This window comes from Varanus komodoensis, unplaced genomic scaffold (genome assembly GCF_004798865.1).
Source record: "Varanus komodoensis strain SLA01 unplaced genomic scaffold, ASM479886v1 scaffold10, whole genome shotgun sequence".
NCBI classification, from domain to species: Eukaryota; Metazoa; Chordata; class Lepidosauria; order Squamata; family Varanidae; genus Varanus; species Varanus komodoensis.
Window position 1 is genome coordinate 23,493,039 of NW_025335269.1, and position 26,909 is coordinate 23,519,947.

At 40.7% G+C, this 26,909-nt stretch overlaps 2 protein-coding genes across 2 annotated transcripts in view; both read left to right on the plus strand.

Annotated features, from left to right (window-relative positions):
- TOPAZ1 (testis and ovary specific TOPAZ 1) overlaps positions 1–1,286 on the plus strand; it is a 47,537-nt gene extending 46,251 nt beyond the window's left edge. The window contains exons 18-19 of the mRNA XM_044419145.1: positions 373–556; positions 1,076–1,286. Of these exons, the coding sequence (XP_044275080.1) occupies positions 373–556; positions 1,076–1,286 (395 nt within the window). The remainder of the gene's footprint in view (positions 1–372; positions 557–1,075) is intronic.
- A 2,119-nt stretch (positions 1,287–3,405) lies between these two features.
- On the plus strand, positions 3,406–22,916 carry TCAIM (T cell activation inhibitor, mitochondrial). Its single transcript, XM_044417328.1, has 11 exons — positions 3,406–3,545; positions 7,220–7,287; positions 9,351–9,486; positions 11,513–11,663; positions 13,498–13,750; positions 14,635–14,757; positions 15,509–15,606; positions 17,967–18,058; positions 19,408–19,640; positions 20,840–20,971; positions 21,608–22,916. The coding sequence occupies exons 2-11, from the start codon at positions 7,259–7,261 to the stop codon at positions 21,831–21,833; spliced, it is 1,473 nt and encodes a 490-aa protein (XP_044273263.1). The 5' UTR covers positions 3,406–3,545; positions 7,220–7,258; the 3' UTR covers positions 21,834–22,916.
- Positions 22,917–26,909: the final 3,993 nt, after the last annotated feature.

Consider the following 26,909-nt stretch of genomic DNA (forward strand, 5'->3'; position numbering starts at 1 on the left):
TGTGACAATAAGGCTTTGAGAGGAGCTACAAAACTATGATGTCATGTCTGACTCCATTTTGCAGGTCTGTCTCAGAAGGTCCAATCACAAATTGAGGACTTGTCTTTTGATGTTGATAGCAGAATCCCATTATCAGAAGTTTAGAATTTTCCAGTTCTAATAGAATACACAAACTAGCACTAACCATTCTAAACTAGATCAGGTTTTCTCTCTCTTCCCTCTTTTTTATTGAGAATCTCCAAACCAGCAGTTCCTGTAGTAGGGGAAAATGAATACAGCTTTACTCTCAGAAGAGACTTTGTAATATAACCAACTGCCTGTATAAAATCCTAGAAATACATTTTATTTAGTACACTTTTTAATGTCTTTTAGGTGCTTTAGCATTGGGTTGTTACCCACCACTGAAGGGAAACCTTTACCGCAAACTTCTGCTGATTCCATCTTATATGAGTGAGATTGAAATGCTGTTAGCAATTGAAATCTTCTTGGTTTCAAATGCTAGTTGTGTTCAAAGCCCTGGTGCATCCAATCAGATACTTCAAATAATACTAAAAAGGTCAGTACAATTACCAATCACCATGAATATTCCTGTCTCCCACGTCACAAAATCATCTGTGCATGGTGGGAAAACAGTAAGATATCAAGTCACAGATTGCTTTATTATGTTACTAGGATGAGGTAAAGTAGGTCCATTTCATACACACAGTATGAGACCAGCTATCCACAGGGTCCTTCAGGCAGGATGGGCACAAGACCTCTACCTGCCAAAGCTTTGCAACAATTCTGACAGAGGAGGTAGCACATAGACAGCAAGGCTAGTAGCCACTGATAGCCACTTTCTCCATCCAATCCCCTTTGTGAACATTTGGCTTTTCGGATGCTGGACTGCAACACTCTCATCTTCCCTAACCAGCAGAGCTAGTATGAGGCATGCTAAGAATTTGCAGTCCAAAAATTTAAAACCGGGTGAATGTTCCATATAAACATATTTTAGGAAGAAAGACAAGATTGTAGCTTGTATGTTATCTCTAAGAACTGCTGATCGTATTTTTTGTGATTGTGAAACCTCTTTCAGATGTGAAGACAACAATGTACGAAATGAAGATGACTATCCAAGTGCAGTGGAGAGGCTGATTCAAGCAGCTCGTATATCTAGTCCAAAGCTTTTTATAAAGCATTTGACAGTAAACATTAACATGGAGCAAGTTTATACTTTGGAGTATGCTTGTGTACTTAAATGGTTGAAAGAGAATATGAAGTGGGCAGGAAAAGTCTGGCTGTTTTAGTCAGTTGTTGATGAGACTTCAGTTACAGTAATCATTGTTCAAAATAAACATTGTTTCTGTTGTGTTCAGACTCTTTGCATTTATTTATATAGTACATTTCAGTTTCTAATATAGGGAAGATTAAAGAGCTGAGGGCGTTCTAGGTTATTTAGAAACATAAAAGGTTCTTAACTAACCTTGTTGCTGTGTTAGCATCTGTTAACACTGGGAACTGAAGTTTGAGGTTACATAAATTTTATTGCTTGAAAAAGGAAATGAGTGTAGTAGCAGGTGTGAACCTTGAACCATGCATCTCTGATTCACTGAATTCTCTATGCAGCTTTAGACAATGCATTTAGTTAATGTATTGCAGTCTGATCTGTTGTGCAGGACTCTTGCAAAACAAAAAACAAAAAAACACAATTTTCCAAACACTGCAAAGGTAAGGCAGTCTTTACGCTTAGGTTCACAGTTGAGTAGACATGACTGAAAAGGAGAAAGGAATAGCAAAAGGAAGATCACAAGGATTGCAGAGAAAGAATTAAGGACAGAGAAACACTTTTCCTGTTTTGAATTAATAAACGCCCCTGGAAAAATGCCAATAGCAAAGCTGTTGTATTCTCTACCCTAACAACTGATGTCTACTTGTTATCCTTAAGTACTACTTTTGCAAATCAGTTTTCACAGTAGCAGTATATTCTAGCTATTGACAGGTGAAGTTTTCTTTCCAATAAAGATGCAGAATATTTGGCCTTTTTTCAAATTCTTACCAAGATAGTTGAAGTAGAAAAAAGATGAGCTACATTTTTACTAATAGTATACATTTTAACAGTATACAAGCAACTCTGTTGAGGCCAGATTCTATAGGATTTATATTTTTATTTTATTTAAAACATTTTTATGCCGCCCCCATCGCAACAAAGCCTCGGGGCAGCTCACAAGAAGAACAAAATATACAAATATAACAAATTATACAATAAAAATACTAAAACCCAGTGCATCTCGGCTTAAAAGATTTAAAATCCTATAAATAACCAATAAATTAACAAAATAAGTTTTAAATAAAAAGGACTTAGCCTGGCACAGAAAAACAAATTTTTAGTCTAAGGTATCCAGTATAATGTACTATCTTGGGGGGTGGGGGGGCGGTTGAAGCCTGAGCTTGCACTCTTTTATCAGGCTGGGCTTCCCAAGTCAGAAGCAGATGTGGAAGGCTGATAAGCTTTAGTGAAGTGGTGGTGAAGGTATGAGCTGCCAGGTGATTGACTACAGCTGTCGGTCCCAAGCATTGGCTATGGTAGCAAGGGCATTTGAGGCCAACAGCTGAGGAAACAGTTTGCAGGAGGGCACTTAAACTGCATTGGTAAATTAAACATTTATCCTAATGGAGTATTCTTTGGCGGTGTAAAAGACGGCCGGGTGGGTGGGGGGTTATTGGGACAACAGCGTTAAAGCCGCCTCGCCTTCCCCAATAGGGTCCCAGCATGGATCAGAGCCCCTTCGCTTGATCTAAAGTCATTAGTAGCGCGTTGTTGGATTGGGGATACCTGGCGCATCTCTCAACTGAAAGCGGGTGTGTCGCTACTTGAAAACGTGAAAAGCTATAATTGGTAAGAAGAGGCATGTAGGAAAATCCCTGCGTGGATGGTTGGATGCGGTGGGTCCTCTGCGAGTCGTTACTGACCCCACACAAGCCCTGAGACGCCAGCCGGAGACCGAGCCCTCAAGCGTGATGGGAAGGTCTTGATGGAGGGCTGAGCAGTGGCTTATAAATAACAGTCGAAGCCTTGGGCAGATTGGCTGCCAAGATCACACCCGTCGTCCTCCAGCCTGTTTACCTAACAAGTGATGACATTGAAGTCGCCGGAGGGGGGGCGCGCGCACGCATGTGCGGGGGAGTGGTCTCGATTTGTGTCCTCGCAACGCGAACGGATGCAGGGAAGGGACAAACGCGAGCCCTTCCCGCCCATGCGCAGACGGCGTGGGCAGGCTCGCGCTCCGCGCTGAAGCCGACGAGGTGGAAAGGCGGGGTGCGCGCGCATGGCCTACGCGCACGTCTCGCTCTGCCTCGGCAAGGGAGAGAGGGCGGGGTGGTGACGTCCGGGGAGAGGTGGAGAAGTGGCGGCGCGGCTCCGCCCACTGTGGACCTCCTCAGGTGCCTCCAGGGCCCGCCGGGAGGCCAGCCGTCGGCTGAGGGAGCCTGCCCAGCAGCGCCTTAGCGTGCGAGGCGATGGGGGCCGGGTCCCCTCAAGGAGCAGGTGCCGCTGCCGGACGACGAAGGTGAGCCGTCGAGGCCGCGGAGGCAGGAGCGCCTGTTGTCCGGCGGGCGAGGGGGACGAAGTTCCGAGCGCTCATCTCTGCGGGGAGTGCCCCGTTAGGATGCGTGCGCCCTGAGGCGTCAGGGGCCATCGGGCTGGCTTTGAGGGAGCGGGAGCCAGAGCGGGGGTTTTCCATCGGGAGGCAGGAATGATGGCTGTTCCTGGCGAGCGTTTGCCTGCGGCTCTAGCAGGCTTACGTTCTCCGGAGAAGAAGATACTGGAAATTCACCAGCAAAAGGGTTTTTCTGGGCTGTAAAAGTTGAGCCAGCGGAACTCCTTGGCATCTGCAGTGGACTTCTCTAAAAGAAACTTCGCTTAAATGACTAATGGGGGTTTGCACGTTGCAAATTACAGATTACATAAATTTCGATGTAATTTAGGGGTCAGTCCTCTGCATGCTTAGGCAGAAAAACGTCCTGCAACTCTCAGCATTCGCCAGCCTAGCATGGCAGGCAGAGAAATGCTGGGAGTTCTAGGAATATTTTTCTGTCTAAGCGTGCATAGGATTGCACCCCTCATATTTCGCAGCACACACTCACTAGCATCCTATGCACATTTAGAGAGAAACCCTCCCCCCTCCCATCTTGGCAGGCTGGGGAATGCTTGGAATTGTAGGATATTTTTCTAAATGTGGTAGGATGGTACCTTAAAAAGATACAATAGTGTCTTTCAGTAGCATTCTACTTAACTGAGTTGTTTTGTAGCTGGATTACTAGCAGTGATAGATAAATCCTTGTTTCTTTTCAGATTTAAGACCTGTTGGAATGAAATAGGCTTATAAACATGATTAGAATGGAGCTATTCATTGGATCACTGCTGATAATGTAGCCATAATTACAAATAAAACAATGAGTTACATTTGACCTGTATTTGAGAAGACAACAAATAGCTGTCTTAATATGCTAGGGGCCCCAGGCAACCTCTTATCTCTTCAAAACAATTGTATAATGATGATTGGCATGTTAAAGTTACAGATCTTATAGGCAGCAGGTCTTTCAGCATGTTGCCTGCTACAGCTGCACTGTTAAAAAGTAACTTTTCGCTCAACCAATCAGTGTGTGTGATGGCACACTGCCAAATCATAGACTCTACCTGACATTGCTTCCCTTTGCTGCAAGAAAATCTAGTCTGAAACCTGTAGATTATTGGTCATTTCTCCCTATCCTGAACATTACAGGCTGCAACAGCTATTTATTTGAAGTATGATTACAGGAAGGTTTAGTTTTCCATTTAACTTTCTGTTTTGTAGCCATGGATTGTTTTTCCCTATACACTTTTTTATATTTAACCACAGTTGGATCTTAAAAGCTTGAGGAGATTGGGTTTGTGTAGTAGTCAATGAAACACTTAAAATTCTTAAGAAGAAATAATTTGTTCATAAGAAGTGCATGAGCATCATGATTTTAAAGGGTAGTTTTTCTCTACATGTCAAATAAAAACGATTTTCTCTACATGTGTGAAGTAGCTTCGCCGAATGATGGCTGCCACTTTCTGAAAAACTGAGAGTGGGCCGAAAAAAATTGGATAAGTTTATGAAAAACTATTTAAAGACATTTAAGTCTTGTTCTGTCATATAGTTTTCATAGTTTAATGCACTACTAATTGCTAATGATGAAAACCTTTCATAACTCTTGGTGGCACTGTTAACAATGCACATTCAAGTCAATTTATTGTTTGTGTGATTTCATAATTGGACAGAGTGGTCTGACTAGAAATAAGAGGTGTATGCAGTAAGATTCCCACTGAGTGGTTGAATAGAAGGCAGTCTTTCATTTCATCCTGAGTAATAATATGAACTTTCAGTGATATTGAATAGCACAATCTTGCTTGCATATTAAAAATTCTAAGGAAATAGACATGCCCATGGCATTCATTATATGAATCAAAGCAAGCTGTAGAATTATGCCTTCTCTTCCAATCATCTCTTCCCCCTCCACCCTTAAGCATGAATAAGGGGTATGTTGGAGCCAATATTATCATGATTAATACTTTAACTTAAAATAGAATATGAAATCAGGATTTGAAGCTGATTAAACACATGTTTGTACTCATACTTCTGAGTATTTGCGGGATTTTTTCAATTTTCCTTTTTAGATTGGGCATCATCATCATCATTATTATTATGATAGGTTCACTTTCAATACTCAGATGAAAACTGGAAGACAAACACTTTCTCAAATTATGAAAAGCAAGCATTTCCATTTGAAGAATCCTCCCAGAGAAAATAGATTTCTATTCAAAATCCAGATTAACTTAGAGTTGTAGTTCAAAAGTTACTGAAATATCTTAACGGTTTTTTATGTGCATACTTCTTCCTTTTCTGTGTATGAAACAGTTTAAGTATTACTATTCAGAAATTTAGAACTGGTAATTTGCTATGCTCATAGTACATAGTTCAACTTTTTTCTGCTCCTGCATGGTCTCTGGGCAAACTGATTTTGCACATTCCTGAAGTGATTCAAGCTATAGTGTACAGTAACCAACCTAGTATTGCTACTAGTACCAGCTGGCAACCAACTCAACCAGCACATTTTAGCATGTATGTTATTTTATTAGGAACATTGCAGGCACATATCAGATAGTGCCCGTAATAAGCCAGTCTTCTTTTCCTAATGTTTCCTATCTGCAGAAGATGTTTTTTGAGTTGTCCACATGGCTGCATATGTAGCCTCTTTAAAAAATGGAAAAGCTTAGCAAGGCTACCCGTTTCTGTCGGCAGTGCCTCTAACATTCAAAAACATCTTTAATGTTCTCCTAATGTTTCCTTCAGAGCAGAACTGAGTTAGTAGGCCCTTGAACTCAGAGGGTAACACACCTCAGCTGCAGAGTGGGAGGAGCAGCAGTGACAATCTCAGCCTCCTTGGGCTTCCTGCTCTACATGTTAGCAAGATGACTGGTTTGGTTTATCTAGCCAGGGCACTTTGTAAGGAGGCTGGAGAACTGTCAGGATAGCTTGTATCCTGGCAGACCCAAATTGCTCCTTCCCTATCCCCCAGAATGCCCCCTTTTCCTCCTCTCCAAGGTTGATTTCCCAGTGTCGGAGAGGCAGGCAGCACAGTTTTGTCCATGACAGCTTCAAGGGGATTGGAATGCAGATTCTCAGCTCTGAGATCAGAGCCCTGTCTCTGACCTCCAATCTGAGAGCCCAGTTTATCTTGTGGTCTCAGCTGATGTTTGGGGGGTGGGGGCATAGGATCACTCATCCCAAGCTTGAAATCTGCTCTGTGCCTTTTTTAATAGAAAAAAAATCCATAACTTGCTGGTGGATGCTGGGGATCCTTTTTCTGTGTAAACATGCAGAGTTTTGCACCCTTGGCTCTGAATAATCACAGTTACACTTTGTTATATACATTCTTTTCATTAGTTAGTACAGATATCAAGTTGCTGGTACCAAAATGACATTCAGGAGAGAGACTGTACCCACTACTGTTCAAAAATTCTAGTTCTTCATGGTCTGTGTGCATCACATATATGGGCTTTGTACCTGTGCTACCTCAGTGGTATGTGTTTTGACATAAAATCACTTGTTAATTTCATGAGTTTTGTTGCCTAAAGTATAAGCATTATTAGAAAGGAAAACTATACAAACTGATATGCTTAAATTATTAAAGTTTAATATATTTTCTTTGCTTAAAGAATTCTAGAGGCAATTCGGAATCAGAATTAAACACTGAAATGTTTTTCCATTGGAGGACAGTGAGGAGGTAAGATGACTGGAGTTCTACATTTTTACGTACTGTTTCAGTTGTTACATTACTTTTGAGTTAAGATTATTTCAGTTGCTTGAGTTTTTGTTTTGTGGTTGCTTTTTGTCCTAACAATTGACTGTGTGAATTATTCTGAAATATTTTCACAGAGCATTTGTTTTCTTCTTTTTTTCTATTGCACATGTTTATACAAGTCTTCAAAAATACAAAATTGTTTTGTTTCACTACTTTTTAATAAAAAAATGATGGCATTTATGCACTTTTCTCATGAAAATGAAATTGTATTAACTGTGTTGTTGTTTTTGGTGGGCATAGATACTACCATCTTATTACAGGAGTGTATTTGTCATACTGCCATGTGAATGATGCATTACTTACCTACAGCCTACTTGCCTTTGAGTAGTTCCATAAGGCAACAGTAATAATATTGGTAGCCTCATTCCTGCTCTCTCTCATTCTCCCCTAGATGCATTTTACTCTAGCATTACACATTCATGTTACTTGTTTCTCCAGCGGGAGTGAATGGAAGATAGAGCAGAAGAAAACTTGAGAGAACTAAGGGCAGAGTTTTGTGTAACAGAACTGTGAGCTATTCCTTAATTGATGCCACCATCTTTCTGCTGGCTCCAGTTGGTAGACCTTGGGGTTCAAGTCAGAAGAACCAAGTAGATCTTACAAACCTAAAATCCACCTACCCCTTCTCTACAGATTGGTCTTTTAAATCCATGCTTTTCTCTTTAATTCAAAGACAACAAAAAACAGAAGAAAGAAGTTTTACATACATTATGCCACTTGAAGGTTGGACTTGAGCTTTCAAACACTGTTGGAGAGGAGGCAGTTGATTGTATCAAAAATACTCTCTTACCCAAGGACCCAAATATGATCAGATATGCATACTAATCTTGTGTGTGTTTGTGCTTCCATCCTGTTTTTCTTGGTCTCTGAAAATAAATTTCACATCTTAGAAGGATGAGTTTAATTCACTTTTGAATGCTTTCCATATGGCCGATCTTATTTGGAACAAGTTTTCTCATTCTTTCAATCACTTATATTACATTTCCGAGGATAAAATCCTTGTGAGGGCATTTACATGAGGTACTTGTGAAGTAAATGATTAAACATTTACTTGTGAGGTAAATGATAAAACAACAAGACTATGAACTAGAAAAAATACCGGTCAGATGCACCAAATAAAACATTAAACAGCAACTTAAACTCAATTGCCAAAGGCTTTACAGAATAAAACAAGTTTTCTGTCCATATCTGAAGACTGGAAGAAAAGGGGGGCTGTCAAATCTCTCTTGAGAGCATCAGTTTTTATGATGCTGTTATGATTTCACAGATTCTTTGCAGATTATAGTATGTGAGTTGCGCTCACCATAACAACTTGGAGTGTGGAGTTTAGCATGGCTGGCTAGCCATGCTCCTTTTCAGTTTATTCCAATGAATTCCATTCCACCCACTCGTCTTCTTTTATCTTTTTCTACCTTCTTTTGTCACAAAATATTCAGCATTCTGTGGTGACAGACAATGCTCAGGCCTCTTTTGGCTGCTTAATGTCTCCTACCATATTTAATTTTCCCCCCTAAAATCTCATTTTCCAATTTTAGCCATAGATAAAACATTCTTCAACAGACTAGAAGAGTTGACTATACATATATGGATGCACATATGTGAGTTACCCCTTCATACACTTGAAAATGACTCATATGGAAGGAGAACAATCCTTGGTGGCAACCAAAGTATATAATTGGGATGAACTTCAGTGTGACCAAATGGAGTGATGTCTTCACTTAGACTTCCCTCCCTCCCTCCCTCAACAGTCTGGAGACTGAAGGAACAGAGGATCTTCAGCAGTAGCCAGAATGACATTTGTACTTATATAATTCGTTGACTAGTGCTGTTATAAATAGTGCCCTCAATGCTATCTGCCAGTACACAATCCAAACTTAACATCATTGCAGTTCCAATTACTTCCCATCCTTATTGTAATATGTGATTTATTTGCACAGCATTCTGTGGTCTACTGGGTTGCTTAATAAGACTCTTACTTTTTTTAGGTTGTGTTTCAAGAAATTCCCATTGCAGCTTATTATCCAGGCAAGAACTATATCAGGTGCTGATGCTGTTAATGCTTTGCGACCATTTTACTTTGCAGTACATCCGGATTTCTTTGGCCAGCATCCTAGAGAAAGGGTAAAAATACTTTTTTTTCTTCAGTAATTTGCAGCACAATCATAGATACTCTCTTGGAAAATAAGGATCTGAAGTCAGTGCTTAGGTTTGCACTGTTAGACACTTGTACCATTATAATCACTTGCTCATTTAGCACACAGTTTTCCAATATTTATTGTGAGCCTGAAGTTTGTAACTGTACTTTTCAGTCGCTACATTGTTCTAAGGAATTCATAAGAGGCACTCTCTAACAAGCAGAGTTATATTTTTGTTGTTGTTATGTGCCATGTGATTTATGGTGACCTATGCATGACTTCCTTCCAATATGTCCTGTCCTTGACAGCCTCGCTCATGATAGCTGGGGTGCTACATCTCTGCCTGGAAAAACTCCCAGCAGTTTTCATACCATCTTCCACAGAACACTGCGATTTCTTGGGAGTCTACGATGACTCCCAATGGCTGTAGCTAGCTGAAGATTAGCTATCCTCCCCTGTAATGCACAGTGTGTTCTAGGATGCCTTCTCAGATCACAGAACATATTGATGAAGTCCAGGGGCCCTGGCCAGTGCCTTGAATAAACACAGTTTATGCCTTTAAATCCAGTTTGTAAAGATCAGTCAATTCATAGATTAAGGGTACATTTGGACAGGGAAAAAGGCTTACAACTCATAGCATGCTGGGAATTATAGGTCTTTTCCATTTAAACTTGCATAGGATTGCACCCTAAAACATTTATTTGACTAGAAGGGAATCTCATTAATTGTTTGGCAGGCTTTAAAATGGCTTATACTATTTTAAATACTGTAGATGGCAAGCTCTATCTTGAGGACTGCTTTCAGAGTCCACCCACTGTGCCATCCAGATCAGTATCATCAACAGTAATGGAAGCAGCTGTCCAAGATTTGAGAGTTTTTTCAGTCATGTCTGGAATTGCCAGGGATTGAGCCTCATAATTCTTCATGCAAAACACCTGTTCTGAGCTGTGGCCCTCTTAAAATAGGGATTCCCTTTGTGAAAGAGAAAATACAGTTCTATTAAGCATTGCAACGCATGCATGTCAACAAAAGATGGCATATGAGGAAAAATAGCTTGAAAGAAATGTTTGCTTTGTGTTTAAGTGACTAAAACTCATAGAATGGAGGTGTAATCCTATTTATGTTTAGGCAGAAAAAACAGTCCTACAAGTCCCAGCATTCCCCAATGAGCCTACGATCCCAGTTTGCCACATTCAACTTGGTTGACAGTTGTTAAACTGTCAGCATACCCCTGCCACCTGCATTCAGTTGACACAACAGAACATGCCAACCCTTGTTAGGAGTTGAATATGCAAAATGGCCACCAGCACATGCCACAACCTGCTGTGGTTTAAATCAGTTGCAGTCCCATTGACTATACATCCTAAGACATTATAAGATCTGCAGGGCATTCAGCAGTGGTCATAAAATAGAACAATGAAATTTTTATTACATTTCTATCCTACCTTTCCCCCAACATTCTCATGGTGGACCTCCCATTCCCATTTTTAGCCTGACAACAATCCTATAAGGGAAATCAGGCCATGAAAGAGTGTGCTGACTTGCATAATCACCAGAGCCCCCCAATGCCTTTTTTAAACCACAGCAGGCTGGGATGTGTGCTTGCTGAAGTTATGAATATTCAACCCTTAGTAGTGTGGTGCCATGGTTTGTCATGTTGTCCAAACTCAGGAAGCAAACTTGGGTTTGAATTTAAACAACCTCCAAGGAACCCTACATCAAGTGGTTGTAATTGGGCTGCACTTATTGTGCAAACCTGGCCACTGACTAGCCCAGATCACTCCATGAGCTTAATGACTGTGTAAGGATTTTGCAGCTTGGGTTTCCACAGAGCTGGTTCAACTATCTGACCACTACGCTGTCTGTGCAATTGAAAGTGAAACTTTAAAAGTATGCAGGTATGACAATAAATAACAGAGCACTGTTGTCATGACTGTTAATCACATGTGCACTTGCTTTAATGTATGCATTATTCAGAATTGAGTAATTCCTGTGCTGGTGATTATTTTTAGGAAATCAATGAAAATTCTTTGAAGAGATTAAATGGGTATTTGGAGAACCTCCAGAAACCAGGTTTCAGGTCTTTTAAACCAACTCGGCTTACTTTTTATGTACGAGAGAAAGAACAAAACCCTTCTGATGTTCAATCATTTGGAGCTTCAGGTATTTTTGACACTTTTACTTTTTATCTCTGCAGAGCAATTCTGCTGCCCAATGCAGATTACTCTTCACAACATTCTCAGCCAGGCTCATGCCAGGAGGACCAAAAAAGTGGCGCACTTTTCCTTTCTGTTTTACTTCTTAAAATCATATTCCCTCCTTTTGCATGTAGTTCAGAGAAAATTATTTATGCCAGTTCCAGGGCTGGCATAAATTGCCCTGTTTTGAGGTCATATTTGAGTACCAGGAGGTTCTCACCAATCTATCCCTCATTACCTTTCTCAGTGTCAGGGAGGTAAGTGGTTATGAAAATCTCTGGAGGGACTGGGAAAGGGTTTCCAAAGTTGGGTCTCATCTCTGGTGGGAGTTCCCTCAGGAGAAGGAAATCTTGCCAGTCTTGTTTCCTCTAGCACATGCCCCAGAGGGATCATAAATTAACCTTTAATTTCAGTTAAAATTGAAAACCTTTTCAATAGCTTTACAGCCCTGGAACTCCTATTGCATTTGTAGAGCTGTTGAATGTTTCTAGGCATGAAGCACTGGGCTGTATTAAAGAAACTTCTTAAAGTTACTATTAAAACTTTAGTTATTTGATTAATTTGTTTGTATATATGTAACATTTTTCATTTTACCACAAAACTGCTTAGTGGTATGCTTAAAGTGCACCAGTAGATTTGTTTGAAACTAGAAAAACAAAGGATTGTGAATCAGGGGAAGGGATTTGTGTGAAAGTATTAAATATTTTCCCTTTATTGCCATTGAAGTGCCATTGAAGAAAATGTTTACATAATTAGGTGATGACAAAGGAGTTAGATGGAAAAATCACTTTTACAATGTTCTTTTATGTAGCAAAAATGGAGTAAGAATTGACATGTTATCATGGGCAATCATGGGCTTTGCCTTTTTATATCCATTTTGCATATTTGTTGCAGCAGTTAACAAATGTTGACTTACAGTGCAGGGTTTTTTTAATGCTCATTTGTAGGGCAGTACAGTGGTACCTTGGTTCATGAACTTAATCCATTCCAGGACTCTGGTCATAACCCAAATTGGTTGTGAGCCAAGTTAAATTTCCCCATAAGGTTCAATGTAAATAAATCTGTTCTGTAACCATTTTTTCTTTTAATCAGAAAAATGTGAAGCAAAATGACAACAACAAAGATTGCAGCCTGTCATCCCTGCACACGCCCATCATCCCGGCGCGCTGGCGGGAGGGGAGAGACAGGCACGATTGTGGGTGCACTGGGGGGGAGAGAGACAGACGTGATCTCGGCCATCTTCCTTCCCACCCCCAGCACGATCACGGCCATTTCCCCACTCAGAGAGGTGGGGAGATGGCTGCAATCATGCTGGTTGTGGCCAGGGGGTAGGGGGAGATGGCCAAGATTGCACCCATCTTTCCTGCAGGAGCGCACCCGTGATCTTGCACATCTTCCCTGCACAAACACAACTCGGTGGGTGGGGAGATGGCTGCAATCTTGGTCGCCACCCAGTGCAGAGTTTGTGACCCACGTCAAAATTTTCATGAAAATTTTGCTCGCAACCCAATTTGGCCGTGAACCAAGGCATTTGTGAGCTGAGGTACCACTGTATATCTAAAATAGTGCTAGAAGTGCAGCCTCTTTTCTCAGTCTTGATATAGAGGAACTTAATCTGCTGAAACCAGAAGCACTGTCTGTAGAAATCAAATCACCAGTAAACAGTACTGGGCTAAGTTCTATTGATTGACTGAGGTTGGCTAAGATTGAAGTCTCTGTAGTTGCATCATCTTTGTAAGACAAAACAACATGATTGATCTCTGATAAATGCCATCTTGTCCTTGGGTTGTATTTTCCAGGATTTCGAGCTGTCAGTTTCACTTTGCACACCAGAGACTTATTAAGCACAGTTTTAGACATCCTGAACTCCTGTAGTTTATCTACTGAGCATGTCCAGAGCTTGAATGGCAATGCAGATGCTCAGTCTAACCAGAGAGCACGAAGAACATTCAGCCGACCTATCAAATGGGACAAGACATATTACTCTTTTACTGGATTCAAGGATCCTGAGGAAGAACTAGAGCAGGCCCAGAGAATGGAAATTACTCTCAGGTATTGACATACCTTCATATGAGGTATATGCAAACATATGGTGCATGAACCCTTTGATACATGTGAAGTTCCAGATAGAGATTTTTCCCAACCCAGCTATCTAAGAACCCTTTTTATATGGAGATACCAGAGATTGTGGTTGGGATTATCTGCATTCAAAACATGTTCATTACCATGGAACAAATATGTTATATTTATTATACTATTTATTAAAAATTATTTTTGGACCATCATTAAAAATAGAATGCTCTCAAGATAGTATACAAGATAAAAACAATTAAATTACATAATTCAATACAATTAAAAGCAACACATAATAGTAAATGATTTTTAATTATACGAATAAAAGCTGCAGCCCCCAAATTGTGAAAAAACTGTTGAAAACAAGTACGTTTTTAGAGCTTCCTGCATAGAAGGGACTTGATGAACCCCTGTTGGAAACTGATTCCAGAGATGTGGGGCTCTCCCTTATACTCACCAGATTAACTGGCAGTGAAACAGCCTTAAAATTATATTCCAACTTAATTATTAGTTCTTAAACCAACAAGGAAGTGTCAACTTAAAGTCCTCTCAGCTATATTGCTCTAGTCAGTATCATTTGAGTGGGGAGAGCTTTTGACTTAAACTGTGGTTTCTGAAAGTAATCAGTTTCACTCTAAAATATCCCAAATGCAAAAATAAGTAAGTTGGAATGCTCAGTGTACATGAACATCTCCTTCTATCTTTGGGAGAACATTTTTTTAACTAAAAGCAAGGCAACTGGGGGGATCCAAATTAGGCTTTAAGGTATTTCTCATGAAGGATAAACTGGATATTCTATCAATTCCCTGGCTTGTTTCTGAATTTAAAATATGTTGGTGATCCATATTGTTGTTTTTTTCTAGTTCCTGGTTAGAAAATAATGAGGAAAGTGCAGCAAAGAAGCTGAAAGATAGTTTACCACTCAGGAAAGAACTAGACCGTTTGAAAGATGAACTTTCTCATCAGCTACAGCTCTCTGATATTAGGTAACAAATTAACTGGGTGAAAAAGCAGTTTTTATAACATTTAAGGTGAATGAATGGAGCAATAATGCTTAGATTAGAAGGACTATAACAAATGTATTTTAAACATAACTAAAAATGTGTACCTTCATTTGTGGAGGACACCTTGCCTTAGGAACACATTGACAGGACCAGACTTGGAAAAGCAAGTCTAAATCTTTGTTCTGTACACGACAATAAGACTAATGCTAGACATGGTATGTAGGTGAAAAGTCAGTTTTGGAGAAGATCTAGAACTCACCATTCCTTTTCCCTCCTGTTTGTCATATTTAGATGATTTGGTACTTAGCATGAATTAAGGAGGGATGCCAATATTTCAATAATTGCTTTTCATCCAATCCACACCTTTGTGTTTCTGAAGTATGTGCCATCACATTCAGTGGAGCTTGCTTCCAAGTAAGCATGCCTAGGAATGCAGCTTTTTTCTGATACTTCAGGTGCTACTGTGTGTAGTAAATACAGGGAACCTTTCAAATGTACAGCATTTTTATATTCGGTGTTGTATTTTTCTTACCTTTCTGTGGTCTCTTACTGCAGTTGCCTCTCATGCAAAATGCTATCAGTTTCCATTTCAGTTGTAGATATGAGTAGAATACTGGTTTGATGTGCCTGAGATCATTTTAAACTGTTTAAAAGTGCCCTTCCTCAACTAGTTCTGTCCATTCTGTGCGCTTAAGATGCTGTTATAATTTAAAAGATGCTGTACTGTTTTTAGATGGCAGAGGAGCTGGGGTATTGCACATCGGTGTAGCCAGCTACACAGTCTAAGTCGGTTAGTTCAACAGAGCCCAGAGACACCAAGAAATGCAAAAGGTACATTTGCCTGTTGCTGTTCTCATTCATTTAATGGGTTGACAATGAGCTGTTGCTGATCTGCCTAGAAAATTCTGGGTGGTAATTCAGAAGTTTAAACTGGAGTAAAACATACTGGCACAGACCTGGTTTTCTGGTAACATTTCTGCTTTCCTTCTGGGCAAAGCCCAACATACTGTTGTGTTTGAACTGTAAAGCCCTCAGCAACACAAAGCCTACATGCCTGTTGCTGTTACTAATTGTGAAGTCGCATCCGACCCATCATGACCCCATGGACAACATTCCTCCAGACCTTCCTGTCCTCTACCATCCCCCAGAGTCCACTTAAGCTCACACCAACTGCTTCAGTGACTCCATCTAGCCACCTCATTCTCTGCTGTCCCTTTCTTCTTTTTCCATCAATTGTTCCCAGCATTAGGCTCTTCTCCAGGGAGTCCTTCCTTCTCATTAGGTGGCCAAAGTATTTGAGTTTCATCTTCAGTATCTTCTAAAGAGCAGTCAGGGTTGCTCTCCTCTAAGACTGACTGGTTTGATCTTCTTGCAGTCCAAGGGACTCGCAGGAGTCTTCGCCTGCACCACAATTCAAAGGCCTCAGTTGTTCGGCACGCAACCTTCCTTATGGTCCAGCTTTCTCAGCCATAAATTACAACTGGGAAAACCATAGCCTTGACTGTACGCACTTTTGTTGGCAGGGTGATGTCTCTGCTTTTTAGTATGCAGTCTAGATTTGCCATAGCTTTTCTCCCAAGGAGCAAGCATCTTTTAATTTCTTGGCTGCAGTCACCATCTGCGGTGATCTTGGAGCCCAAGAAAATAAAATCTGTCACTACCTCCATTTCTTCCCCATCAGCCTCGCTGAACTCCTTTCTCAATTTTGAACCAATCAGTGGTTCCGTGTCCAGTTCTCACTGTTGCTTCTTGACCTGCATGTAGGTTTCTCAAGAGACAAATAAGATGGTCTGGTACTCCTATCTCTTTAAGAACTTGCCACAATTTGTTGTGATCCACACAATCAAAGGCTTTGGCATAGTCGATGAAGCAGAAGTAGATGTTTTTCTGGAAATCCCTAGCTTTCTCCATGATCCAGCGTATGTTGGCAATTTGATCTCTAGTTCCTCTGCCTCTTTGGAATCCTGCTTGTACTTCTGGTAGTTCTTGGTCCACATACTGCTGGAGCCTAGCTTGTACGATTTTGAGCATAACTTTGCTAGCATGTGAAATCAGTGCTATGGTGCAGCAGTTTGAACATTCTTTGGCATTGCCCTTCTTTGGGATTGGAATGTAAACTGACCTTTTCCAATCCTGTGGTCACTGTTGAGTTTTCCAAATTTATTTATTTATTTATTTATTTAGAATTTTTGTATGTCCCATCGTATAGCCTCAGGACAGCTTACATAAAATAAATAAACATAATACGAATAGTACAAATAAAATCCAGATTTTGGATTTTGTTTGCTGGCTTATTGAGTGTAGCACTTTTACTGCATTGTCTTTTAGGATTTTGAATAGCTCAGCTGGAATGTTTGACCACGTCCAGCTTACCTTAATTCATAGATCTTACATTCCAGGTTCCTATGGCGTATAGTTCTTTACAGCATCGGACTTTCTTTTCACCTCCAGATATATCCACAACTGATTGTCCTTTTGGCTTTGACTCAGTCGCTTCATTCTTTCTGGCGCTACTAGTACTAGCCCTCTGCTCTTCCCCAGTAGCACACTGAACACCTTCCAACCTGAGGGGCTCATCTTCCGGCATCATATCATTTTGCCCTTTAGAATTGTCCATGGGATTTTCATGGCAAGAGTACTAGAGTGGGTAGCCATTTGCTTCTCCAGTGGATCACCTTTTGTCTGAGCTCTCTGCTATGACCTGTCCGTCTTGGGTGCCCTTGCACGGCATAGCTCATAGCTTCATTGCGCTACACAAGCCCCTTTGCCATGGCAAGGCAGTGATCCATGAAGGGGATACAGACCTACAATTAACATATTCTCCTACATCCTTTCCTGGTCTCTGTGATGACTGAGAGCACTCACTTGGCATGGCATTGGTATTAACTAATTGGCTTCACTCATGTATGTTGATACAAAAAAGAGGAGGGAATCAGAACACTCTACATCTCCAGCAGGTGATAAGACAATGAACATCTGGAAATTCCTAGAGCAGCCTTGCCCAATCTGTCACTTTCCAGATGTTTTGGACTTCAGAACCTGTCAGTCTCAGCCAGTATGACCAGTTGCCAAGAATCCTGGGAGCTATAGTCCAAAATATTGGGAGGATACTAGGTGGGGCAAGGCTGCCCTAGTAAAACAAACCCAAAGCTGTGAACAGTGACTAACCCCCACACTTCCTTTTCTAATAGGACGCACAGTGATATTTACAGACCATTCAGGCATGAGTGCAGCAGGCCAGGTTATGCTAGGAACTATGGATGTTCACCACCACTGGACCAAAGTAAGAACTGGTAATTAAATAAGATTTTTGTTGCCATACCAAGTTAATATTTGTTTTTGTGGAACACACAAAAAGACAAATTCCACATACATTTACAAATGTTGGCACCAATTGTCTGCTGCAGTAACTTAATTTCTGGTGGTTGGAAATTGCTGCCAAATCTGACAGTGATTTCTAAAATAAAATTCTGTGTACTGTAATGAATGTTCTGTGCCTTATTGTCTAAAATTGTTTATTAACCTAAAATTAAATTAAAACTATAGGTTGTATCCAATGTTAGTGCTATTTGTTAGTGCAATGTTAGACCCATTGAATTTAGTTCAAATTAAACTTAACTTTGTTGGGCTTTAAGGTGCTGTAACTCTTTGTTTTTGCTGCAAGAGACTAATACAATCACTCCTCTGGAAACTTTAACCAGAGTTGCTATTAACTATTTACAGGGTAATGTTGTGTAAAAATTCCTAGTGAGCTTCAAACTCTTCTAAACAGGGACTGTGGCTAAGCTTGGTTCTGATATATCCTTTAACTCTGGCCTTTAACCTCTGGTCCTTTAACCTTCTGGTCCTCAGAACCTTAACATTGGCTCCCATAACTAGCTGCTATTTATTTACCTGTTTGCGGTTAAGAAGGTACATGCATCTGCATCAGCCCTTTAGCTAACTGTAACTATGATGTCTTGTTTTTCCAGTTATTAGTACAGTTCAGTACATTACTACTGTATCAAAGATAAAATAGCATGTACATTACTCTTTATAGTAATGCCTACCACAGAAGAAAAGTTTAATGATTGGCATATGAATTTAACTTGAACTTGTTCACTCTTTGGGGGCCTTTGTATTTTCTGCTGAGATATTAACACTGATATAATTGCGCCAGTTCTCATGTCATGGGCTAATTAACCCAAGATTTGTAGGGATTTGCAGAGCATGCAAGGCATTTATGGTTTGAATAAACCTAAGAATGCTGCATTTAGCTTGATGTCTGAACCAGCCCCTGCAAACTGTGGGTCAGTTAACTTGTGATTTGCCACCATGGCATACAAAACAGGTTATAGGGTTGCATCCAAGATCTGCTTGCCACGAAGGCTCTGCTATTTGGAGAACCCCTCAGCACAGATACCGCATCACATCTATTCAGCAGGAATGCTTAACAATCTGTGTAACATTTGCTTGGGGCTGGAAGGCTTGGCATGGAAGAAGGGGCAAAGAAGTCCACTTCCACCAGAGAAGTTGGTCCAGAATAAATCTGTATCCACTTCTCTATTTCTAAAACATTAATTACTTTGGAAAATTGAAGGGGGGTGTTTGGTCAAACCATAGACTTTTAAGAAAATCTTTCATTTTGTGCAGATTTTTGAAAGGTTGCCAAGTTACTCAACACTTCAAAGAAAAGTGCTGCTGTTGGAGGAACATATAAGCCATCTTTTGGGAGGCATACAAATAACTTATGTTGAAGAGCTGCAACCAATGCTAACGCTTGAAGAGTATTACTCTGCCCTTGATAACTTTTATAACCGAGTCTGTAACAGCAGGCTTGCATTTCACCCTCGTAGCCTGCGTGGATTGCAAATGATTCTAGAAAGGTGTGTCTCTTCAAAAACCTTGGTTCTTGGGGCAATCTTTTCTTATGATTAGTACTACAGTTGGTTGAATTTGTAAAGTATTTATTTTGACCAAGACCATACAGAATGTTGCTGTGTGTTCTTCTTACATGCAGGAGCATTGGTGCACCTATCCTCTTCCAGTGGTAGCCCTCTGAACAAAAACAGCCCTTGTTTGGGGTGGCGGGGGGAGAGAGAGAGAGAGAAAGAGAGAGATCAGTAGTATTGTGATCCTCTTTCTTCTCTAATTGGGCCTCCACAGATTTTCCTGCCAAGGCTGGGTACAGCTAGCAGCATCTAGTTTCTTCCCTCAACTGCATCATGAATCCAGAAAATGTTGGTGAGGTTTCTTTGGTTACACTGACCGTTGGATTAGCCACAAGCTTCTGTTTGTTCCAGAGAAGAGCAACAGAAGATTTCTTACTCTCTTTTCCTAAAGAGAGGAAAAGTAGTGGAAAAATCTTTCTGTAAGTGTTGAGCTTTGGAGCAGGCAGAAGCAGAGGGATTTGCAGCCTATTCTAAAGCCCTCTTTGGGTCTTGTGGCATGCACACAAGATTTTGGGCCAGAGGAAAGGTTACTGTCAAATACAAATAATTACTGGCTGCTAAACAGAGCCCAAATGTATAGATCTTAATTCAGAGCCAGTACCAGAGGTAGGCATAGTTGGGGTTCTGCAAAGGGCACACTCCCTAGCAGGGGCCTACCAACAAGTCCCCCTTGGATTCACTCCTCTTCATTGCAGCATGCCTTTTCAATTGCAGAGCCTTTTGCTCTGGCCAGGGCAGCTGTGGTGATGAGAAGGGGAAAAATAGATGCCCCAGCCTGCTTGCTTTCTCTCTGCCTGTTGTGAAGCAATGGTAGCAGTGATGAGAAAGAGGATGAAGAGCGGTTGTAGCTGCAGTCAGTGGCAATGATGGTGAGGAGGGATGGGACCCATTGAGGGTGTTGTGGCCAATGGCCTTAATAATCGGGAGTTGGCAGTGCTCAAACTATATGTGCTCTGTTTGAAATCATGCTGTAATCAATTAAGGGTGTTTAAAGTATATTAGAAATGAAATCTCAGGACTTAACTCATTCAGTTGTCTTGATGTGACTTGGAACATGTCATTAAGCCAAAGACCTCTAGTGCATGAAGTAAGGTCAGCTGGTTTGCACTGTCTTCATTTTTTTTTTATTGCAGTGACAGGTATGCACCAAGTCTGCATGAACTAGGGCATTTTATCATCCCAACAGTCTGTGATCTTGCAGCCCTTCAGTGGTTTATCATCACTAAAGCACAGCAAGCAAGAGAGAAACTGAAAAAAAAGGATGAGTAAGTACTGCTTAAAACACATTGTGTGTCTTCCATTTGGGCCTTGACTTCTTGGGAAGTTTCCAAGGAGATTGCTGCGGAGAAAGCAACTCTCCCAATGGTGTGTACAAAGGGAACTTCAACTCTGTGATTACTAGTATATGCTACTGTTAATTTTTTCCCCCAGAAACGTGGGCATATCTTCTACAGCATTTGTATTTTGCCCAGCTCTTATTTTCTGAGATTTAGGTTCTCAGATTGTAAGGCATTATACATAGGTGCATACACACGCTGACCAGGGTGAGGGCAAGAATGACTTAGAGAGTACATCCACTTGACATGAGTACCAGTCCATCACCAACCAAACTTGTTGCCTTTCTCTCAAAATGGACTTGGCCAGGCGGTTGGATTTAAATTGGCTGAAAGAGAGGGTAGAGAGGGTATAGAGATCAGAATATTTCTGCTATTTCTTTTGCTATTCCTTTGAATCCATCCCTATGCAGAGCTGGATTTGAGGATTATCATTCATTGAACAGATTATTTGCAATTTGAGAGAAGTGAGAAAAGATAGTTCAACATTTTAAGCCCAATAACTAGTTGCGTCCTTTCCTTTGTATTCATAACTTTGGGGTGGGGTGGGGATGTGTACTATTTCAGGTTAATGGCACTAGAAAAGGAACTGATTGAGGCTGCAACGGAGAAATTTCATATCCAGCGGCTCTACAAGGAGCCCAGCGTTTCCAGCGTGCAGATGATCCATGCGTGCAAAAGACTGCTGGAAGAGTCACTGCCATACCTTCAGGGCATGCATCTTTGCATTTCCCATTTCTATTCTGTGCTACAAGATGGCGATCTCTGTATCCCTTGGAACTGGAAGAGCTGAGGACGCGTGCTTAATAAACTAACAAGCATCTTGTGTTAAAAGGAAATGGAGCACTACATAGAACTTCAGGGTAAAGGTACCGGGGTGTTCATTTTCATGCCAGTATTGCAAGTAAGCTAAGGCATCTCCTTAGTTTTTAACTGCTGATCAGAAAATGACAAACTGCTGTTCAAGACTCTTTGTTTTTAAAAGGAAATATACATAGTCTTCACAAAAGGCTGAATTGAAGTTGAGGATGACTTGGTTTCAGGATCTGTTGTGGGAATGAGTTATGCAATGCTTGAACAAAAGCTAAACAGTACAAACAATATGTGGCTTTCATATATAAAATTGTGTGAATACTAAATATACCCATAATATACATAAATAGTATGGATTTTAATATTTCAGAAATTGTCTTTAGAGAAGCATTCTCCAAAGTTTTTCCAAAGCCATAGCTTGTGTTGCCAATATTCCAGTTTCATATCCATGCATAAGAGTATTTATTATACAGCCTATTTGCAAAAGTTTTATAAATGTCTATTAAACTCTGTTACCAGTACGACCTTGCATTTTTAGTGTGTTCTTTTAAACATATCTAAAAATGTATCCAGTTATGTAGTGCTTTGTTTCTATACAAGATTTGCAAAGCATTCTTTTTTTAAATGAAGGATCATATGTTCTTTGTAAGAGCATTAGGGAAATAAGAGAAGATTTGCTAAGCAATGGAAACACACTATTTCATTGGTGCATATGTGTATTTCTTAAGGGAAGATGCATTAGTGCACCTCTGTTTACAAATATGTATGGGTTTGAATGTTACTGGACAGCTCTTCTTTTCCAGTTTCCTTGCAAACTTTGCCCCCACTCCTGAACTCCATATTTTTAAGACTAGTTTACTGCAAAAGGTGGTACATGTTTTGCCTCAGCAGAAGATGGCAGGTATGCAGATCCTTGCAGAATAATCCCTAAAGTTTGAAGTACAACTTTTGTTGCTGTCTGATGTTGATCATCTGAAAACTCTTGTCAGTACTTTTTAAATTACTCATGTTTGGATGTCAAGGGTTTTGTTTTTGTTTTTAGAAATAAAGCAGTGTCTTAACATTATTTGACTACTTTATATTCCTTAAGTAAAGAATTGGTGTAAAGGATAAATGAAGTTTTGCTCAGTATGGTCCATAAAATAAATGCCTCCACAGTCTGACCCACCAAGCCAACAGTAGTCCACTTCATGGTATCCTATCTGAGGGTCAACAAATCTTCCATGTTTGCTGTGTACTTGGGGCTATGCCAAAAGAGAAATTTGTTGAGCACTTGGCAAAATATGTGGCTGTTAGTCTCCATTTGGTTTGGTAGGTAACCCTTTGCACAAACTTAGTCTGTGATGTCCAAGCTTTTGTTTAGGAGCTCAAATTGAAAGAAGTCTAAGGGGTCCAACCGATTTCGCAGCTAGTACTCCCTACTGATCATGTAACCCCCCCCCCCAAAAAAACCCCACAATGATGTAGCTGGAACTTCATCTCGGGGCCAAATGACCAAACAGTAACATGTGATGGGAGCAGTGACAAACAGCACCTTGTTCAGTACTGACATGCTGGGACCCACCAGGGCTTATGCTGCTCTTCACAACATTATTTGCTTATTTATGCACTTTTGAAGGTAAAGGGCCGCCAGCAGGCTATATAAAGGTTTACAGATATGTTTACTTGTTCTTAATAAACAAAATATATATGGTATAATACTTTGATCAACTCAAAGATCACAAAAATGTGCAAGCTTTCAAAACAGCGCCAGAGTGTGCACATTTTTTGTGAGTTCTGTGCTGACTTAAAAATATTAAGCTATTGAACTTCAGTATTCTGAATTGTCACAGCTTTGCTAACCGGAGGCGAGACTTTCAAAAAGAATCCTGAAAATCTGAGCCAAGGACAGCCCTACTTCCTGCCCCATTATTTACTATTGAAATTAAGTATCTAACTTCCTTAGGTAAATTGCTGTTCTAACAGCACCATCTTTTAGAAAAACCTTTGTTTAATGAATGCTGGGCTAGAAACTGTTTCCTACTTGAGATTGTTTTCACAGCCTTACTGCTTCTGGCCACTAGAGGGCAGCAGAGAGGAACCCGGCATACCATTCCTTCTATTGCTTGCCAGTTTATACAATATAGCAACCCCTGTGAATTGTTTAAGGGGAAAATGGTTCGTATTGATTCTAAAAGAGTGTGGTGGTTGATAGCTACATAGGCTTTTTGGTCTCCTAAAAAAAATTATCTCTGGACTTGTTAGCTGCCATTTAGTCATTTCCGACTTAAGGGGAGCCTATGAATGAATGAATCCCCTCCAAAATGTCCTGTCCTTGACAGCTCTTATAAACTCAAGGCTGTGGCTCCCTTTATGGAATCGATCCATCTCTTATTTGGTCTTTCTCTTGTTCTTCTGCCTTTGATTTTCCCTAGCCTGATGGTTTTCTCCAGTGAGTCTTGCCTTCTCATGATGTGCCTAGAGTATGACAGCCTCAGCACTGGAGCATGAGATTAATGGCAGGATTTTTTTTTTAAATTAAAGACAAGGATATAGTTTGCAGACAGTCTGCTGGCTAGGTAATTCTGACCAAATAGAATACATAATGTTTCAAGGCAATGTTTCCTGAGGTATGTTGGATGCATAGCTATGCAGCATTTATTATAAGAGCTAAGGAGGGAGATGCTCTCAAGGGAACACAAAAACTAGGTCTGTCTCAGGTTATTATAAACTGAGAATTGATAGGCCTTCTCAGGAGCTTGTTGCTAAGCAGCCAGTGGATGTGGTTGTGCAGGACTGTAGCTTCCTTTAAATAAAGTGTGTTCATGTCCAAGCATAGCTTATGTGCTGTCATTCTCTTCTCGTTGCAAGCAGAAGAGGAAAGTGTTCAAATGAAGGGGAGGTGAACAATTTTAGGGTATCTAGATCAATTTTAAATGGCCAGACACAGTTGTCTTGCACACAGTCACCTGCAGCATATAGAAAAGTATATTGACATGCTTAAAAAATAAGCCTATATACTTTACCTTCTAAAGTATACCTGTAGTCATACCATGCTATCACAGGGGTATATTTACTGACCTTGGCCTGTTGAAAGAGCCCAGCCTGTATTTATTTTCAAAGACCCTAAAGCAAAGCATACATCAGCTTCCTGGTAGGGAAGGCCACTGTACCGTTCAGAATTTTGTGGCTAAAACCCTAAACCAACTAACATAGATGCAAGTCCCTTTAAAAGCAAGTGGGCTTAATTCCAAAGAGCTGTATGTAAAGCAAGGTTATTGATCTGGACCATTTTACCTAGGTAAAAGCCCTTGCTTTTAGGATCTATTATTTCAGAATAATTCCTGCATGTTTCTTTTGCTATTTTAGTCTTGCCAGGTAGCTTTAGTAGAATGCAGGGCTTGAAGATTCACCCAGTGGCCCCCCTCCCAGTTGAACTTGGCTAGCCTATCCTTCAGATGTACTGGACTACAATGCCACCTTGGAGCTGCAGTCAAATGCATCTGGAAGGCGACAGGTTAGGGAATGCTGATCTTGTGATCATTTTTCTCCCTTTCTCCTTCATATTTACACTGCAGGCTTCACACCCCTGTAACCAGAGAGAGAGTGTGCATTTATGCAGAGTCCATTTAGAATCCTCTTTATCAGTGTGCAATAGAATAGGAGAAGATAATCTTTTGGAGAGGAATCTACCCATGGACTGCCCACTGTTGAAGCAAAGAGAGAACAATTGTTAGTGCACACAATTCATCATCTTACTGAAGGTAGTAAGAATGGAGGGGGGTGTCTTTTAGAGAGAGCTCACAGTGCCGCACCAAACTTAGGATTTCCAGACCTGCTTGGGAATTGTATGCTGCTAGTGTTAAATGTTGTGCAGTCCTACTGTGTTTACATGTAATAGTGAGCTAGATCTGGGGAGTACATTGAAAGAAACCTCTTCAGTCAGCATAAATTTCTTGGAATCCAAACCCAACAAGTGTAAGGTGGCATTGAATACTGAGTTTTCATCACCAGGATCTACAACTGTCCTTTATAACCAGCAAGCCTTTCTGCAATTTGAATTTGCAAAATGCACTTTATGTATCCGATAGTTCTGGCCACATGCACATTTAACAAACCAACATCACAGAGAATTCTGACTTACGTTCACCACTAGCATGCCTGTACATTCTGCCCAATGGCTCCCACTTAGCTCTTCTTACCACTTGGAGTGACTGAAATTACCAGGAACCAAAACTTAATATTATATCTGAACTGGGACTCTTGGTTTGCTACTCCCCAACAAGTCCAAAGTCCCAGTTCAGACACAACCAAAGCATTTACTTCTTGGTGAGTTTCTGGTTGGTTTTGCATGGTAAGTGAGTATAGGACTGTGGCCTGGAAAAGCTATAGAAATGGTGAAGAAAAGCCTTCATTGGACATGGTCATTCCTGTGTGTGTGTTTTGTTTAATCAAGATATTATTGAAGGCTAGAAAGACTCCAAGGAGTCTGGTCTATAGTTTCTGATGCAGCTGGAACTGGTTTCCAGGAGTGCTACACATCATGCCTCCTTAACAATGGGGTTACAGTGGGTTAGAAAACTTGAGAGAGCCCTAGTGGGCCAGGGTCAGTGGCCCTTGCTTCCTTGCTCCTTCTCCATCCATGTGCCTAAAAATAGAGATAATCAGGTTTCAAAGAAGAAAAAGGAATGGAAAGGTCAAGTGTCATGACCTCAGCTATATTCCAACACTGCTTTCCTCTCCAACCCTGTTTTCCTTAGCTGGGCCTCTCCAGGAGCAGCCGCCCTTCTTAGAGGAGTGAGTCCATCTCTGCAGCCTGCTCTGGGAGCTAATCATTATCATTGATTGTCTTTGACTGGTTCACTCTCCTCCTCCCCACCCCCAGCCCTGTCTTTACTTCCTGCCTGCTGCTCTTGGCTCCTTACACACATACAGGGAGGGAGGGAGGGAGGGAGCCGATAATGATAATAAACAAAAATACTGTTAGTTATAAAGGATATTTTATTAGGTTGCTGCATCAATCAACAAAGCAGTAATTGCTGTTGCTGCTGCCCAAAACTTCAGAGCCAGATGTGAA

Coding starts and splice junctions, on each gene's coding strand:
- TCAIM (XM_044417328.1), top strand. CDS start 7,259: ATGTTTTTCCATTGGAGGACAGTGAGGAG. Junction 13,751..14,634: donor AGAATGGAAATTACTCTCAG/GTATTGACATAC, acceptor GTTTTTTTCTAG/TTCCTGGTTAGAAAATAATG. Junction 19,641..20,839: donor TTGCAAATGATTCTAGAAAG/GTGTGTCTCTTC, acceptor TTTTTATTGCAG/TGACAGGTATGCACCAAGTC.